The following is a 17,366-nucleotide window of genomic DNA, read 5'->3' as shown; positions in this document are numbered from 1 at the left end:
TTTTTACATTGGGATACCTAATATAAATTGATGTAAATAAACCATAGAATAAGCGAGAATAACTGAGTTACTTATCTGTAGCCGACGTAAAATATCAATATCAGCCAAGTAACTTTGACAACCAGTAACAGCCATGACCAAGGCTTCATTTTTTGGAGTACTTTGTGAGAGGTTATACCCCAGTGCTTGATAGTCCTCTGTTAAGGCTTGTATCATAAGCTTGGTGAATGAATGCGGTCTTGCTTTCTTTTGAATCCAAGTGTCATTCAAGTCATCACATATGTGATGGTCAGGAGAAAGAGGCCGAGCAATGACCATATTTACATGGAATGTTGTACACAACGCTGTGGTACTGTTAGCATCACCTTTCCTTGACGAAGATCGACAGACTGATTCAATATGATGTTTAATGCCACATTTGGAGCAGGTTTTACCATAGGCCGGGCATAACTGCCTGCGCATCGTTGGTAAACTCTTCGCACCATGTCCTTTATTATTATCGCAATATGTGCAAATTGGGTCATGGAGCCAATCTTAGCCTGTTGCTTCTACAGTTGTCGATATGAGCTGCTGGCCGATGCTCCTGTAGTTGTAAGACGAGACGAAGAGTGCTTACCAGCTTCTTTTGCCTCGATATACGAAATTTCAGCTTCCATTGTCATCTTGGTTGCGCTTCCCAAGTACGTCAAGCTGAATCTTCTGATCTGCAAGGCCACATATCGAAAAATCTTTCACCATCTCATCCAAATATAGATATCGGTCTGGCAGTCCGTACACATATAATTTCATCTCGATCTTGAAGTATGTGTTACACGGGCAACCATGCCATTCTCCTCTCTAACAGCTACAGTAACTTTCTCATTCCAGCAAGGATGTCAGCTTCGGCTTTGTAGTTAATATACCTGTGGTCTATCGCATCAGGTCTCTTCTTAGCTGATCATCGCTGCATTCCAGCAGCTGAAAGTTTCTTTCCTTTCCAGTGACTTTGGTAGCTTTCGCATACTCATTCCACCTTGACAGGAAATACCGTAAAACTTTGAAAAGAAGCCCATGGGCTTCTTCTTTTTTTAGTGCTCTTGTGTGGGCTTCTTTTCGAGATGGGCTTCTTTTCGAGAGTACTTTTGCAAACTGTAGAGGGGGGCTTCTTTTCGAAATACATGCTGTAAATTTTGTGAATTTCTACTACAATAATATGACTGTTGAGACATTTTTTCAATCATGAAATTATGATTAATATACCAATTAAAAAACAATATAAAAAGCAAAAAAAAAACAGTCCTATGATTCACCGTCAAATACAATCATTTGTGGAAATTCCCTGCCGATTTTACATATTTGCCAACGAAGCAGACAAGAAAAAGATACAAGATGCGATCAAAGCACCATTTGGACGACAATAAACTGTAAAATAAATGTATGATAAACACGATCATACATATTAATTATTATCACCAGTCTGCATCACAAGTATCTGGCATTAAATTATCCAACTACAGTAACTCTTAATCACGTGTTTGTATTGTTTATTTCTGTTCCTTTGACGTTCAGTTAATAAACCTACATTCTTAATACAGTATAGTAGTCTATCTCGAAAAGAAGCCCAGTGGGCTTCATTTCGAGATGGGCTTCTTTTCGAGAGTACTTTTGCAAACTGTAGAGGGGGGCTTCTTTTCGAGATGGGCTTCTTTTCGAGGTTTAAGCCCATGGGCTTCTTTTCGAGGTTTTACGGTAGTCCCACTCCTCACTGGTTCCTGCTGATGATATCGATGGCCGTTTAACCTGTTCACGTTACTATAGTCTGATTCGAGGCAGAGTGTGAGCTGGCATTTGCAGTAAGCAGTGCAGCAACTATGGCATCTCTCAAGTTATCCGGAGTGTTGTATAGATATCCATCTATCGGGCAGTTCACGGCTGGCATCGTTTTGTTCATAAATAAATCTCAAGACTATTTGGTTACCAATACATTTATTGAACTACTGAATTGAAATATTGAAATATTATTGTAGCCAATTAACAAAAGGTGAAAAGACTTTAAATTCAATAGATATGCCTATAGCAAGTTACACTCTATACAAATAGGTGTCATAATAGCCATTAATGAATATGCATGTAGGTTATTTATTAAATGTCAGATTAGCGCAATCTCTCACCATTATCCATCTGAGGTGGTATGGAGGACAAATTTACCTGCTAGAATACGCATTTGCCGAGGCTGCTGACCATGAATTATTTTAAGTTAAGAAATTCCAGAACTGTTGATGAAAAACAAACCAACATTGTCGCATTCACCCACCCCTCTAACTCCTATTTATGAAATGTTTACAAGTTGTTTCTAGGCCAATTTGCTGAATCCCAGTTTGCTGAATCCCAGTTTGCTGAATCCTAATTATTTTATAATTATATTTATTCACCACATCAACAGTTATTGAAAGAACACAATTGACGAAATTCGCACACGGTCCCCAGATACGGGATTTTTCATAGCTGCTGATTTCAACCGTATGGTGATTGATGACATTCTTAAAGGCAACGATTTTCGTCAAATTGTTAAATTTAACACGTGTAATAATGCTGTTCTTGATCTAATCATCACAAATATGGATGACACGTTTTATACAGCACCTGCTGCATTAGCGCCTATTGGTATGAGCGATCATGTGTGTGTACTATGGAAACCAAAGATCAGGCCGCGGTTCAAATCTACAAAGAACATAGTGGTTCGTCCATTTTATGAATCAAGAAAATGTGAGTTTGGAAGATATTTATTAATACAAGATTGGCTTGAGGTGGTCAATAGCACTTCTACTCAAGACAAAATGGACGCTCTTTGAACAGTGCAATAGATAAGTATTTTCCGATGAAAAAAGGAAAAATGCACTGTGCTGATAGACCCTGGATAACTAATTGCATTAGGGACCTACAGTAATAGGAATAGGCAGGCCGCTTTTGCTAGGGGGGACACCACACTTTTTAAGAAGTTACAAAACAAAGTAAAGCGAGAAAGTATTTTTCAACTAGAATAAGACACCTACGTCACAATGACCCACGAAAACGGCACTCGCAAATTAAAGATTTAACATCATCTAAAATGGGTTGAGATCTAAATATTAATGTTACAGACATATCCGCCTCTGATCACATATGTATCGCTAATGCAATTAATTCCCAGTTTGCTAGCATTAATAATGACATACCCACACTAGACTATTGTATTTTACCGGCATATTTGCCATGTAACAGTCCTGTACACCAAGTTAAAGAATGGGAGGTTTATAATAAGTTAAGAAAAACCAACCCACATAAATCAGTAGGACCTGATAAAATACCACCCTTAATTCTTAAAGAGTTTGCCCTTGAGTTAAGTGAACCCCTTACTAATATTTTAAATTGCTCATTTAGGGAAGTAAGTCTTGCCTCCCAATGGAAATCAGCTGTGACTGTTCCTATCCCCAAGGTACACCCACCAAAAATTGATAAGTTAAAACCTATCTCGTTAACATCTGCCTTTGCAAAAGTGGCAGAACAATTTGTTTGTGAGTGGTTGGTATCTGATATCCAGAATAAATTAGATGTAAGGCAGTATGGCAATGTCAAAGGGGCATCAAGTAGCCACTACTTTGTACGTCTAGTTCATGATGTGTGCTGCAGCTGAGGAAGCTCATAACATCGGGACGGTTGTCCTTACGAACTTCACTAAGGCCTTTGAGCTTCCTCAGCTGCAGAGAACAATGTGTAAAATATAACAACTCCTTATCAAGTGCTATCGCGTTAAAAGCTGGTGTCCCCCAGGGGACTAAACTTGGTCCCATTGCATTTCAAATCATGAACAATAATGCTGTTAAGGGTGCTAAAACGAAAGCTTTAAAATACTTTGATGACCTATCTGTTTATGAAAACCAGGTCACTTGCAGCATGATCTTAATGAGTTTCATGACTGGTGTAAAAGGAATGTTATGGACCTGAACCCTGCTAAATGCCAGGCACTACAAATATGTTTTAGTAAAAGGAATATTCCTGAAAATAAAATTTATATCGGGGGTAAAGAACTAGCAGAACTATAGAATCAGTCCAACGTAGAGCATGCCGTACCATATTGGGAAGGGATTTTAGTTTGTATGACAAAGCTCTAAAGGTCTGTAACATCTCATTCCTCACTGATAGGAGAATAGCTCAGTCTCAAATTTGCCAAGGGAATATCTGAGACTGTTCATTCTGCTGATCTTTTACCGGTGACACAGTTTCAAAGTCATGGGAGGTTGCTCTGTAACAGTAACAAAATTTCACAATTACCATCCAGAACCGCCCGTTTCAGTAACAGTCCAATCTCTTATTTTATCCGCCTGCTTAATGCTCATCTTTGTATAATTTATAATATTGTATGTTTTGTATTGTTGACTGTAATACTATTTTCAAAAGACATACTTTGTAATATTTTATTCTATGACATAACTTTATGGCATAATTAATAAACTATGTTGCCTTTACATGTCTTGATATTTTGCAATGTCTTTTTATTCACCTATATCGCCACCTAGTCGTATGTAGCTAAGCGAATCCCACATTGAAAGCTACGTTCGCACCACAGAATGCAGGGAGGCGTGATAAAAGTATGGTTCCTAGCTATACAGCATTCTAGATAATTAATATTTAATAATAATAAGCCCACCTATTTTAAGCCTACTGTAAATTCACATTCGTTTAAAAGTTTGAAATGCATCACTTCCACGTGTATCCTTGGTAGCAAATCACTCTTTTAATATTTAGTGTTTTCATTTATAATTATGAATTTAAATATTGGACAAGGCTAAATAAAAAATGCTCTCCAAGTTTTGTCTATACTTTCAGAATTTGTCATAGAAATTGTGATAAGAGCAAGCTAAAAAAAGTAATATTACAGGTTTAAAAATTAATTTTTATTTTGCGAAATCAAGATTTGAATAAAAATGTAAATTATTACACTTGAAAATTGTCCCAAATCATCCTAATTATGGTGGCCCTGGTATGGCGGTGCGATATGAGCTGAAATAAATGGGCTACTATTTTTAGGGTAGCAATATAAAGTAACAGTAATAGTGACTAGAAAATAGATAGATCGAGCCATGTTGTAAAATACATGATTCTTTCAGAATTAGAACACTGTAATGTATTGCGATATAATTTTGTACTCTTTATGATGTCATTACTTTCTGTTTTAGTTATAGCTGCTAGGAAACTAATGTTTTCAGAAAAACGAGTCTGCAATCCATATGTAAAAGTAAGTACATCATTGAATCATGTGTTTACAATTTTTTTCTGAGTATGGATTTTTTATAGTTTTCATTATTGTTATATGGGTAAGATTTGTTATATATTACTGTGTTAGCAATGTGAGTGGTTAGAACTGAAGATAGTCATAGTTTGATGTCCTATGAAGAAAAAAATGATTTAATCTCTAAGGTCATTGTAATCACCACCGTCATATAATACTGGTATTCTTGATACATTTTCACAAATAGTTTACTTGTGAAATGAGTACAAGAGTATGTGTAATGTATGAATTCCTACATTTTTTAAGGGGAAAGTAGGGAAAAGTATTTATAGTTTTAGAGTCTCTACCATGTAATGTTGTGTTGGCAGTAACCAAACCAGACTTAATGAATTAATGTACAATATATTAGTATTCTCAAATGTTTTCAGTACCAATTATATCACATTTAGGCCAAACAAACAGTTTTTATTCCTATTAATATATTGTCTATAAATAAAAACATTTAAATTAATACTGTTTTAAGGTACTATTAAGAAATTATGATCAAGAAAATGGATGTATCTGGAAAAGAACAAAGACTATAGAAAACAATAGAAATCCAAGGTTCAATGAGCAGTTTACTTTGTAAGTACATTTTTTTTTTGTGGAAAAAGCAAAATATGTTCCTCGATTCTTGAGTTTGATGGTGACGCACAACCACTTCATCTACGAACATTAGTCAATCATTATTAGTGTAGCCTATGGTCTGCCATTCTTCTCTAAACATGGAATAGGAAGAACACTGTATGAAAGAAGTATTTTCAACAACGAAACTACAGTAAGCCAACAAATACTATTGAACTTTAAATTAAATGAAGATCTTACAAATATATGACACTTTTGCACAAACTCATCAACCACAAAGTGGTCACTTTCAAAGCCCAAATAGGTTTCCATGACTTCAAAATGTTGTGCAAAAAACTCATCAACATTCTGGCATTTATTATAAAGGGCAATTTAATATATTTTGATTTTTAATCATTTTTTAGTGCACTTAAAGAAACTCCAAGAAATGGAAGAATTATCATATCAGTCTTTAATAGATTTGGAACAAGGTAGTTACATATTTCATTCTGTATGTGGTAGATTTGATTTCAGTTATCTGTATATCAAAAATCGTAATTCCTTGTTTTGACTATTGTAGTTCTGTGTGGTGTAATTGTAATGATATTAACTCACTTTAAGTACTTCTAAATCGACTTGCTAGGTTACTTCTATTTGCATTACCACTCCGGTAAATGAATTAATGTTATCACTTAAATGGAAGAAACTTATCAGACAAATGGGATGAGCAATTTAATTGTTGAAAGATGTTGCTCCTTCATATCTATTAACCCAGTTTCAATTTATGCACACCACTCATCATAAAAACACACATAGTCAATAATCAAATACCCGTACTCCAACATGGACAAATTTACTAGGTAAAAGGACCTTCCTCTACCGATCACCGAAACTCTAGAATAACCTCCCAATTGATTTACTCTAAAATTACCAATTCATGAATATAAAAGTATTTAAGAGCAATTTTAGGATTTTTTACAAATGTATATATTATGCTTTAATTTTGTAGTTAAGTCACAAATCTGGACCTCATGAGAGACCAGTACTTATGTATTGAATGAGTTTTCCAGAATAAAGAAAGATATGAAATAAAAAAATACATGCAAATATTTTAAAATGTATTTTGTGTTCTACTTTTTGCAGGAATGAATTTTTGGGCTGTATGTCGTTTGGTACAAAAAGTCTACTTTTCAAACAGAAAGTATGTAATGAATTTCTAAATACTTATTGCGAACATTTTTTAAACAAAGCTAAAAATAGGGATGAAAATACTGTAAAGCCTAAATCACGAAAATAAAGGGCATGTACTATTTCGATTGACTATGACGGTGACAGTTTCAACAAAGTATTAAATTTAATTAAATTTTTTACTGTGTTTAGTGGTATATTATTAAAACATGGAAACAATTAATATTTCGTTACTGAATGGATAAAAAATATATTTAAAAATATCTCTCAACCCTAATGTTACATACAAAAAACAAATTAAGTTTGTTTAAATTTGACTCAAACAATTGGTCTCATTTTGTGACAAGTTTCTCTTTCGGAAGTAATTCCCAGTGTGATAATTTTAGTTGAGTACATAAATCACAGTGTCTATTTATTTGTTCCTGTAAACGATATGTATTATTGTTTTGCGGTATGTATTTGTAATCGCCAGTTATTTAACGCTGAAATTACTATGTATTCGAGAACCATCCGATGTGCAAGACCTAGATGGTAAGCTTGCTTTGCTCGCGCACCATTGTGTAGTGTATTATAATTAATCCAAACTTGGTACTCGATATAATATTTCATCATAATAGCAATACATGTGTAGCACATATAACGCAAGCATATAAATGCTTAACATTTTCAAAATGTATTTTCAATGAAATTAGAATACATATAATGTCATAAACCACATTTATTACGTAATAAGAAAGACTTAAGTTATTTTTTCTCTAGATTTCATTATAAATCATGTGTATATACACTAAGAAATAAAATTGAACAAACACTATGGATAATAACAAAAATCTTGTTTCGTTTCCCAAGGTGAGATTCGATCTCAGTACCTTGAATGTTATAGACCTGAGTACAGACCACCGAGCCATACATAACTGACTAAAGGGTGAAGAAATTTACTATGCAGTAACCACTTTGGTGCAAATAGATTATTACATACTGCAATGAGTCATAATTTTTTAGTATGATGACATCTTTAAAAATGTAAAAAAATAATGCACTGTCAAAGTATATACTTTTAACTTGAATATACGAACATTTCAAAGAAGAAGGTTTGTTTCGAAGCCTCAAAACAAACGTAGGCCCCAACTATAATAAACCGAATTGACTGGTCGACAAACACATAAATTAAACACCACAATAATTGTTTGGTGTCGCGAAGCTTCCATTTATTTGTTGTATTGGCTACCCAGCACGAAGCTCAATTGTCGACTGCCCCGCACAACAACATGTGCAATGTTTATATATAGCTAATTTGCATTAGCAGGTGTAACAAAGAACAATACAGTATACTCTATTGCACACTGATGAATTCACCTTCTGAACATTCTCCCCTTCATTGAGGTAACCCCTCAATCTTTTTGATATTATTTTTCATTTTATCCTTAATAACTTAATACAATTACTACTTCAATTACTTAATACAATACTACATACTTAAATAACACCACAATACAATCCATCGTCATTGTTGTTTCAGTCACTTTTTTTTTCTTTTTACAATAATTTTTATTTCTTATTAACAATCGACAATAACATTTCCAATTAATTTTATGTACAATTTATTTAATTATTTCAATTTAATTTAACATTTAATTATTTTAATTTCTATGGAATTGCGCTTTAACATTTAAACATAACATACTACATACTATTCCGATAACATACTCCGATATAACAAGCTTAATTAACTTGGTAGCATTTCTAAATGACAAATCTTTGTAATATTTCTTAAGAATGTACCATTTTCAGTTTTAATCTTAACAACCCGAACATGTTTGTCTGATCCGGGAAAAACTTCAAGCACTCTACCTAACGGCCATACATTGTCAGGTTTACAGTATTTCCATTTTTTCCTTTGATTCAATGTAGGTAGCCATTCTTTTACCCATCTATTCCAAAAATGTTTCATAAGTTCTTGTACTCTACGCCATCGCTTTCTAAGATTAAATTTACTATTGTCTATTACCTCTTCACAAGCAAATCTCCCACCCATTTGACTATGTAAGAAGTGATTTGGCGTCAAAGAAACAGCGTCATTTACTGATGCTGTTTGGTACGTCAGAGGTCTAGAATTAAGTATACCTTCTGCGCCAACGATAGCGGTAATTAACTCCTCATCCGAAATATCAGCCTTGCTTAATATTGCATACATTGCTTTTTTTGCGGATTTAATTAAGCTTTCATGTGTGCCTCCAAAATGCGGAGCTAAAGGTGGATTGAAACGCCATTCAATTTTTTCACGAGTCATTTGGTTATTTTGGTAGTTTATTTAATGCCATATCTACTGATTTGGCTCTTTGTTCTATGGGAATACATTCCAAAACCCTCTTTGAATTTGAGATCCATTTTCTGGGTACCATACCCGCTTGATTCCAAAATTTAACTAACTGCTTGTACAATTCCACCCCTGTCTTTTCATCCTTAACAGAATCTAACGAATCATCCATATAAGTAGAATTTAACACAGTGTCGGCCGCTAATGGGAACTTAACTTGATTCATTCGAGCATTTTGCTTAGCTACGGTTAAAGCAATAAATGGAGAGGCATTAATTCCAAAAATCACCCTCTGGTATTCGTAAACCGTGGACTCTATAGATACATCTAAATCCCTCCAAAGAAACCTATGCATCGGCTTATCCTCCGTCCCATACAATTCTATTTGTAGATACATTTCCGATATATCATGCATTACAGCTATTCTATTCAGTCTAAACCGCATCAAAACATCAAATAATTCTTTTAGAATCTTTGGCCCAGGGCTTATTGCGTCATTTAAACTAAACAGCATCGTATACTATACAAACTTTGGTAGTTTCCCTGTCCACTTTTACGACAGGAAAATGTGGTAAGAACCATTGTTGTGTAGGTGTTTGCTCATTATAGTCTACTTTCCTTATATATCCTTTGTCTAGATGTGTTTCAATAACTTTCTTGTATGCCTGCCCTAGCTCATGGTTATTTAAAAGTTTCTTCTCTACATTTTCGAGTCTCTGTTTTGCAGACCTAAAATTATTTAAAGGCAATTGACATTTATTCTCGTTCCAGGGAATTCTAACTTTATACCTAGTATTTTCAATGTTTTTGGTCATAGACTCGTTCACGATATTATTCACCCTATGCTCTTCTTTAGTGTACAAGGGCACATTTTGGATTCCAACTATTTCCATTTCCCAAAACTTTCTTAATATACTATTGGTGTTCTCATTACAACCATGAAAAGAATGATATGTATGAACATGAAACGATGTGTTCTTATTGTGCATATGTGCTTTAGTTGTTTAACCCTATGCATGTCCAACCTAATGGTGTAAGTCTAGCAATGGGCTCCCCCGGTCTTCCCCATCTTTCTTCTAATACTCTATGAAAGTCTACGTTATCATTCCCTATCAACATATCAACGTGATTTCTATTTCTGTCAACTTCTGGAAATTCAATATCTTTTAAATGTTCCCAATCCTTTCCAATTCTATTCCAGGGTTTTGGCTTTAAATTACCAGTCACATTATCAGTCATCAATGCATTAAGTTTATATTTAATACTTTTATTATTTATTGTATTGGCGATATTTCAAACTTAACATTTTGTGTACTAAACGTTGTCGTTTTCCCATTTAAGGTTCCCACCGTTACCTCTTCAATAGGGCCACTTAGTCCCAGTTCATTACATACCTCACTATTTGTTTGGGAACTCCCATCATCTAATAAAACATTTATCTGTAACTGTTTTTTACTATTTTTTGCCACTACTGGCACCATTCTAAGAGACACATTGTTGTCTTGAATCATATAATTATCCTCTAATTTTGATCTACCTTTTTGACTATCTGTGCTACTAGCACTCTCATCTACCTTAGCTTTACCTAAAAAAGATCCACCTTTATTTGAGTTATCCCTATCACTGCTACTTGACCCACCTTCCCTGGGTTTATCCCTATCACTGCTACTTGACCCACCTTCACTGGGTTTATCCCTATCACTGCTACTTGACCCACCTTCACTGGGTTTATCCCTATCACTGCTACTTGACCAACCTTCCCTGGGTTTATCCCTATCACTGCTACTTGACCCACCTTCACTGGGTTTATCCCTATCACTGCTACTTGACCAACCTTCCCTGGGTTTATCCCTATCACTGCTACTTGACCCACCTTCACTGGGTTTATCCCTATCACTGCTACTTGACCCACCTTCACTGGGTTTATCCCTATCACTGCTACTTGACCAACCTTCCCTGGGTTTATCCCTATCACTGCTACTTGACCCACCTTCACTGGGTTTATCCCTATCACTGCTACTTGACCAACCTTCCCTGGGTTTATCCCTATCACTGCTACTTGACCCACCTTCACTGGGTTTATCCCTATCACTGCTACTTGACCAACCTTCGCTGGGTTTATCCCTATCACTGCTACTTGGCCCACCTTCACTGGGTTTATCCCTATCACTGCTTGACCCACCTTCACTGGGTTTATCCATATCACTGCTACTTGACCCACCTTCCCTGGGTTTATCCCTATCACTGCTACTTGACCCACCTTCACTGGGTTTATTCCTATCACTGCTACTTGACCAACCTTCCCTGGGTTTTATCCCTATCACTGCTACTTGACCCACCTTCACTGGGTTTATCCCTATCACTGCTACTTGACCCACCTTCTCTGGGTTTATCCCTATCACTGCTACTTGACCCACCTTCCCTGGGTTTATCCCTATCACTGCTACTTGACCCACCTTCACTGGGTTTATCCCTATCACTGCTACTTGACCCACCTTCACTGAGTTTATCCCTATCACTGCTACTTGACCAACCTTCCCTGGGTTTATCCCTATCACTGCTACTTGACCCACCTTCAGTGGGTTTATCCCTATCACTGCTACTTGACCCACCTTCCCTGGGTTTATCCCTATCACTGCTACTTGACCCACCTTCCCTGGGTTTATCCCTATCGTTGCTACTTGACCCACCTTCACTGGGTTTATCCCTATCACTGCTACTTGGCCCACCTTCACTGGGTTTATCCCTATCACTGCTACTTGACCCACCTTCACTGGTATTATCCCTATCACTGCTACTTGACCCACCTTCACTGGGTTTATCCCTATCACTGCTACTTGACCCACCTTCACTACTGGGTTTATCCCTATCACTGCTACCTGACCCACCTTCACTGGGTTTATCCCTATCACTGCTACTTGACCCACCTTCACTGGGTTTATCCCTATCACTGCTACTTGACCCACCTTCCCTGGGTTTATCCCTATCACTGCTACTTGACCCACCTTCCCTGGGTTTATCCCTATCGTTGCTACTTGACCCACCTTCACTGGGTTTATCCCTATCACTGCTACTTGATACAGTATACATACTTTTAATTTTGTGTAACAATAACCTATTATGGTCACTTTTACAACCTTCTATATTGCATACCATTTGTTTATTACAATCTTTTGCCATATGATTTCCCAGGCATTTAAAACATAACCTACAGCTTTTTGCCAGTTCCCAACGTTCCTTAACTAGGAGACCCTTAAATTTCTGACACTTCCATAACCTATGTGCCTCATTACAGCAAGCACAGCTTTTAACAGTTTCATACTAACGTTAGACTTAGGTTGTGCCTCCGGGGCATTACAATGATACGTTTTGTGCCTACCACCTTGGACACCCCCAGAATTTTCATATTCAAGATGTCTACCAAACATAGTGCTTGCTATTTTGTCTGCTGGTTTGGGAAGTAATGATTGGACCTTTAAAATATTAGAGGTACTGTTAAGATGACATGTATACCCAATCTGATTTAAAGTCAATTCGCATTGTTTCATATCCCCGACTAAACTAACTAGTGTCGCCTACACGTATTTGTTTCCTTCCCGTCAGTTTATTCATAAGGGAATTCAATACCAAATGCGATTGACCAAATTGAGTTTTTAATATCTCTAAGGCCTGATCACACCCCTTGTCCCCCAACAATGTACAAGCTTCAATAGATGCCCTAGCTTCGCCAGTGCAAAGCTGTACGAGATACTGTAACTTAGTTGCATTATCACTGAGTTTAGATGCTATATTAGTTTCAAAATTAGAAATGAAATACCAATACTCTCCAGAATCACCCCCAAACTCTGGTATTGTAGATTTAGGCAATTCAAAGGACAATTTAAGTTCACTAATATAGCATTAATACTAGATTTGTCAAAGTTACTTTTAGTGTCCATATTACCCTTAACATCTGAGCGGTCTGGTTTCTTGTCCATGGTTTCGGCATTTTCATTCTTTGTCAGTTCCAACTTCCGTCGGGCACTCTTCACTACTTGCAACAGCTCCACCTGACAATCCTCCATCCATTTTTCGGCGTCCACAAATTCTTCATCACTTTTTATTAATGCTACAAATGCTTCATGAATGTCTTCAAGTTCTGCCACCTGTGTCTCGGATTTCTTGAGCAGCTTTGTTATTTCTTCAATGTCTAGATTGTCATCTTCTTGCGACAGCACCTTAATGATATTTAATGTTCTCGTCAAATGACCTTTTTTGTTCCTGCGACTAAGCTTTACTGCAGCCTTCCTTTCCTCCATTACGATGCGTTTTCAAACAGTCTCCAGGTATAACACAAATTCCAATAACCAAATTCCACTTGTTTTGTTTTATTAACCTCGCACTGCTACCATTTTTGTTTTGAAGTCTCAAAACAAATGTAGGCCCCAACTATAATAAACACATCACCACTCTAATTGTTTGGTGTCGCCGAAGCTTCCATTTATTTGTTGTATTGGCTACACCCAGCACGAAGCTCAATTGTCGACTGCCCCGCACAACAACATGTGCAATGTTTATATATAGCTAATTTGCATAAAGGTGTAACAAAGAACAATACAGTATGCTCTATTGCACACTGATGAATTCACCTTCTGAGCAAGGTTAATGTTAAGTTTGTTATTTCTGTCCAAGAAAATGTCATAGTTTGTTGAAATTAATAAACAAAAATTTAATATGCAATTAATGATGACTTAATCAATTTTTTTTTCTTATTTTCATAATAAATCATACATATAATACATACACTTTAAGAAAATGAAATGCAAAATAGGGGTTCCCGAGCATCATGATGACCTATATTGACGTTTAACGCGTATGCAAAAATATGCGAAAAAAATTGGAAAAAATGATAAACTTATTTTGAATTTTTTAAGCGAAATTAATATTTTTTTCAGATTTTTTTCCGCGGAAATTGAATAACTTTATATAACTACAACATGGTCTCTTCAAAATATGATTTTATTCATCTTCAAGATTTGGAGGACAATACATCTTTAAATTTAATCAATTTAAACTAAAATGTAGTTATTTTTACAGGAGGTTGGTGGTTGGTATCGTCTTCTTGATCAAGATCTTGGACGAATAAAGCACCATCCAGTAGCTATGCAGAGCAACAGGTCTCATCTTTACAGTTCATCCAAAGTGAAGCCCAAATTTGTTAGTTATTGTTTACTATAACTTGTCTTATTTAACTAATTAATGTTTAAATTAACAATTAAAAAAATGTTCTATTATTAGGTTAAATTTCTCAAAGCCTACCATCCTTTCTCTCAGTCATTATTTCATTAACATACACATTTTTTATAAAATTTACAATAAATTCTAAAGCACCCAGTGACATACTGAACATTTAGTAAATTTGAAATTCGAGAGAATGAGAAGAAGCTGTATATCAATTGTCTCTGTTGTCAGAACTTGCCCTTTCACTGTACTATGACAATGAGGTTACTATCAAAATCACACTTCAGCAAACATTGTGTTCTGGCAGTATCTTATCTCTATTGTTACTTTAAGAATGAAATTTAACTCCAGTCTTTTCAATGTTTGTGAAATTTATCTTTTAAATTACAGTTGACCGTTGAACGTGGCGAGGATGGCAGATATGGGTTTACTTTGTTGGATTCTCTTCCTGTTCGTGTCAATACTATAGTGCCTGGTAAGTATTGCAATTCACTTTTGATTATTCTAATCAAAACAAAGCAATATTTCACTTTCATTTTCATATTTATTCTTAATTGGTTCTGAAAGATAATCATAGTTATATAATATTAATATATGCTATACACTAAACCATCAATACTAGCCATTCCAAAAACTCATAAAGACGGCTAAAAATGTCAATAAAAAATATATAGAAATGAGTAATATGATTATAATTAGATGCATATTGTAATAGTAATTGTGGTGAAGGAAGACAACATAAATCAATCCTATTAAACCTCGAAAAGAAACCGCCTCTATGGTGGTTTAAACAAAATTAGTTTAATGTTTGAAAATAATAGTTGTATATTAGTAGTAGAAAAGAAAATTTACAGCATTCATTTCAAAATGAAGCCCCCTCTTTTGTTTGAAAAATCTTGAAGAGAAGCCTATCTTGACATGAAGCCTATTGCCCAAGTATTCAAAAGACTGGTCGTTCTTTAGACCCAGTCTACAAATGAACATTTTTATATATTAACATAAAAACCATTAAAGATTACATGATATGTATTTAACACGATTTAACTAGAGGTTGGTTATCAGTGTTAATGGACACCATACACAATTACATAACTTTATTCACATCACATCATACATAGTATGTGAAAAGGAGCCAAAAAATATCTTTCGCTAATCCAGGTTTGACTCCAGTCACAAAAGTAAATTAGTCAAAATGCATAAATTGATCTATCAACAATAATTCATTAAGAAATAATCAACAACTGTATAAAAGAAATAAAGTAAACAAGGGCTAACATTATTATTTTTGTAAAAGTAAGCATTTAACTTTATTTATGAATTTACATCTAGAAGGGGTACATTTTATAACTAAGGGTAAATTATTCCAAAGTTGAGCTCCAGTAAAAGAAATTCTAAATTTACCAGCATCTGTGCGAGCTTTCGGAATTACAAAATTATATCTATTACTAAATCTGGTATTAGCATTGTGTGTAATTAAATAAAAGTATTCCATTGTTTGATGTGGTGTTTTGCCGTTAATTTGGTCATGAACAAACTTAAAGTGGAGCTACACTCAGACTTTCTCAGCTTATATTATGTTTAAGTATGTTAAATTGAAAGTGATTACATAAAAAAAAACAGGAAAAATACGGAAATATTTTCAAAAAACTCATTTCTAAAAAATCGGTCAGAAAATAGTGTTTTTTAACAAATTACAGTTTTTCAGTAACTTAGGGGTTATTAGTTTACAATACGTCGCGAAACGCGTTACACTTAGCGACTGACGCGTTTTAGTCGCCGGTCAACGCATTGATGAAATGTCTCCCCTTTGGTAAATTATGTGTCGAAAAATGGGGAATAAATTTTATACACACAATGAATACGATTAGTTTAGGCCTAAGTAATATTTCCGATAAGAATGTCCGTCTAATTTACATGTAACCTCATGATTTTCACTGTACAACAACAGCATAATAATCTTATCAGATTGCTTTTAACTTTAAGCTAGGGCTAGGCCTAGCTAAGCCGTCTGCTCAGCCAAGCTAGCCTTGAATTTTTGTCTAGAGGCCTATGTATTCATATTCATGGTCGTTTCGCCCCATTTATCGTTCCTGGGTTTTCTCGCACATTAAGAATTGTGAAACACAAAATCCTATTAGTATACAGAACAAGAGTAGTAAAGAGTAGTAAAGCGATGTGCAAGCTTAGACCTGACTGAAAAGCAACTATTCAGGCACCCTATCATGGCCCATGGGTAGGCCAAGGTCGGGTGCCAGCAAAACAAACTTCACTGCTGTCAGCCTAGCCTAGCTAGAGGCCAAGCAGCAACGGTACATACCTACACTCTAGTAGGCCTAGGCCTATACTTTATTGAATATATAGCCACGTCTTTCTCAAATCTCGTTAAATTTGACATTTTAGTAATAGTCTCATAATCACATTATTACACTGTGAAACATAATAGGGTCATATTCAGAATGTTTTAATAAATATACTTTTCGCCCGTCAAAAATAACATCGCGACAAAATAACAGATCGCCAGCTGCAGTAGTGTGATTGTGAAAAATGTCACGTGATCGTACTCCCTAGCAAAATAAAAAACCCAATTGGACCCGAACGGGGGAAAGTGTCTATTTACGCAAAATTGCGCAATGTATACGTGATAAAAATACCAGAAATAGAAAGATCTGGAAAAATTACATAAATATACATTTTACATTTTTTTTTTGGTGAAGAAATGAATTTTTTAGGATTATTCAAATATACCCCCCTTTTGCATATAAAAGAATAGGAAATTACAAGGTATCCCCC

At 35.3% G+C, this 17,366-nt stretch overlaps 1 protein-coding gene across 1 annotated transcript in view; it reads left to right on the top strand.

Annotated features, from left to right (window-relative positions):
- Positions 1–17,366, top strand: part of LOC140046561 (uncharacterized) — a 204,780-nt gene that overhangs the window by 3,174 nt on the left and 184,240 nt on the right. The window contains exons 3-8 of the mRNA XM_072091256.1: positions 5,196–5,254; positions 5,772–5,872; positions 6,277–6,342; positions 6,995–7,052; positions 14,433–14,552; positions 14,967–15,051. Of these exons, the coding sequence (XP_071947357.1) occupies positions 5,196–5,254; positions 5,772–5,872; positions 6,277–6,342; positions 6,995–7,052; positions 14,433–14,552; positions 14,967–15,051 (489 nt within the window). The remainder of the gene's footprint in view (positions 1–5,195; positions 5,255–5,771; positions 5,873–6,276; positions 6,343–6,994; positions 7,053–14,432; positions 14,553–14,966; positions 15,052–17,366) is intronic.

This window comes from Antedon mediterranea, chromosome 4 (assembly GCF_964355755.1).
Source record: "Antedon mediterranea chromosome 4, ecAntMedi1.1, whole genome shotgun sequence".
Classification (NCBI taxonomy): domain Eukaryota; kingdom Metazoa; phylum Echinodermata; class Crinoidea; order Comatulida; family Antedonidae; genus Antedon; species Antedon mediterranea.
The sequence above is the reverse complement of the archived record's forward strand: the minus strand, read 5'-3'. Positions and strand labels throughout refer to the sequence as shown.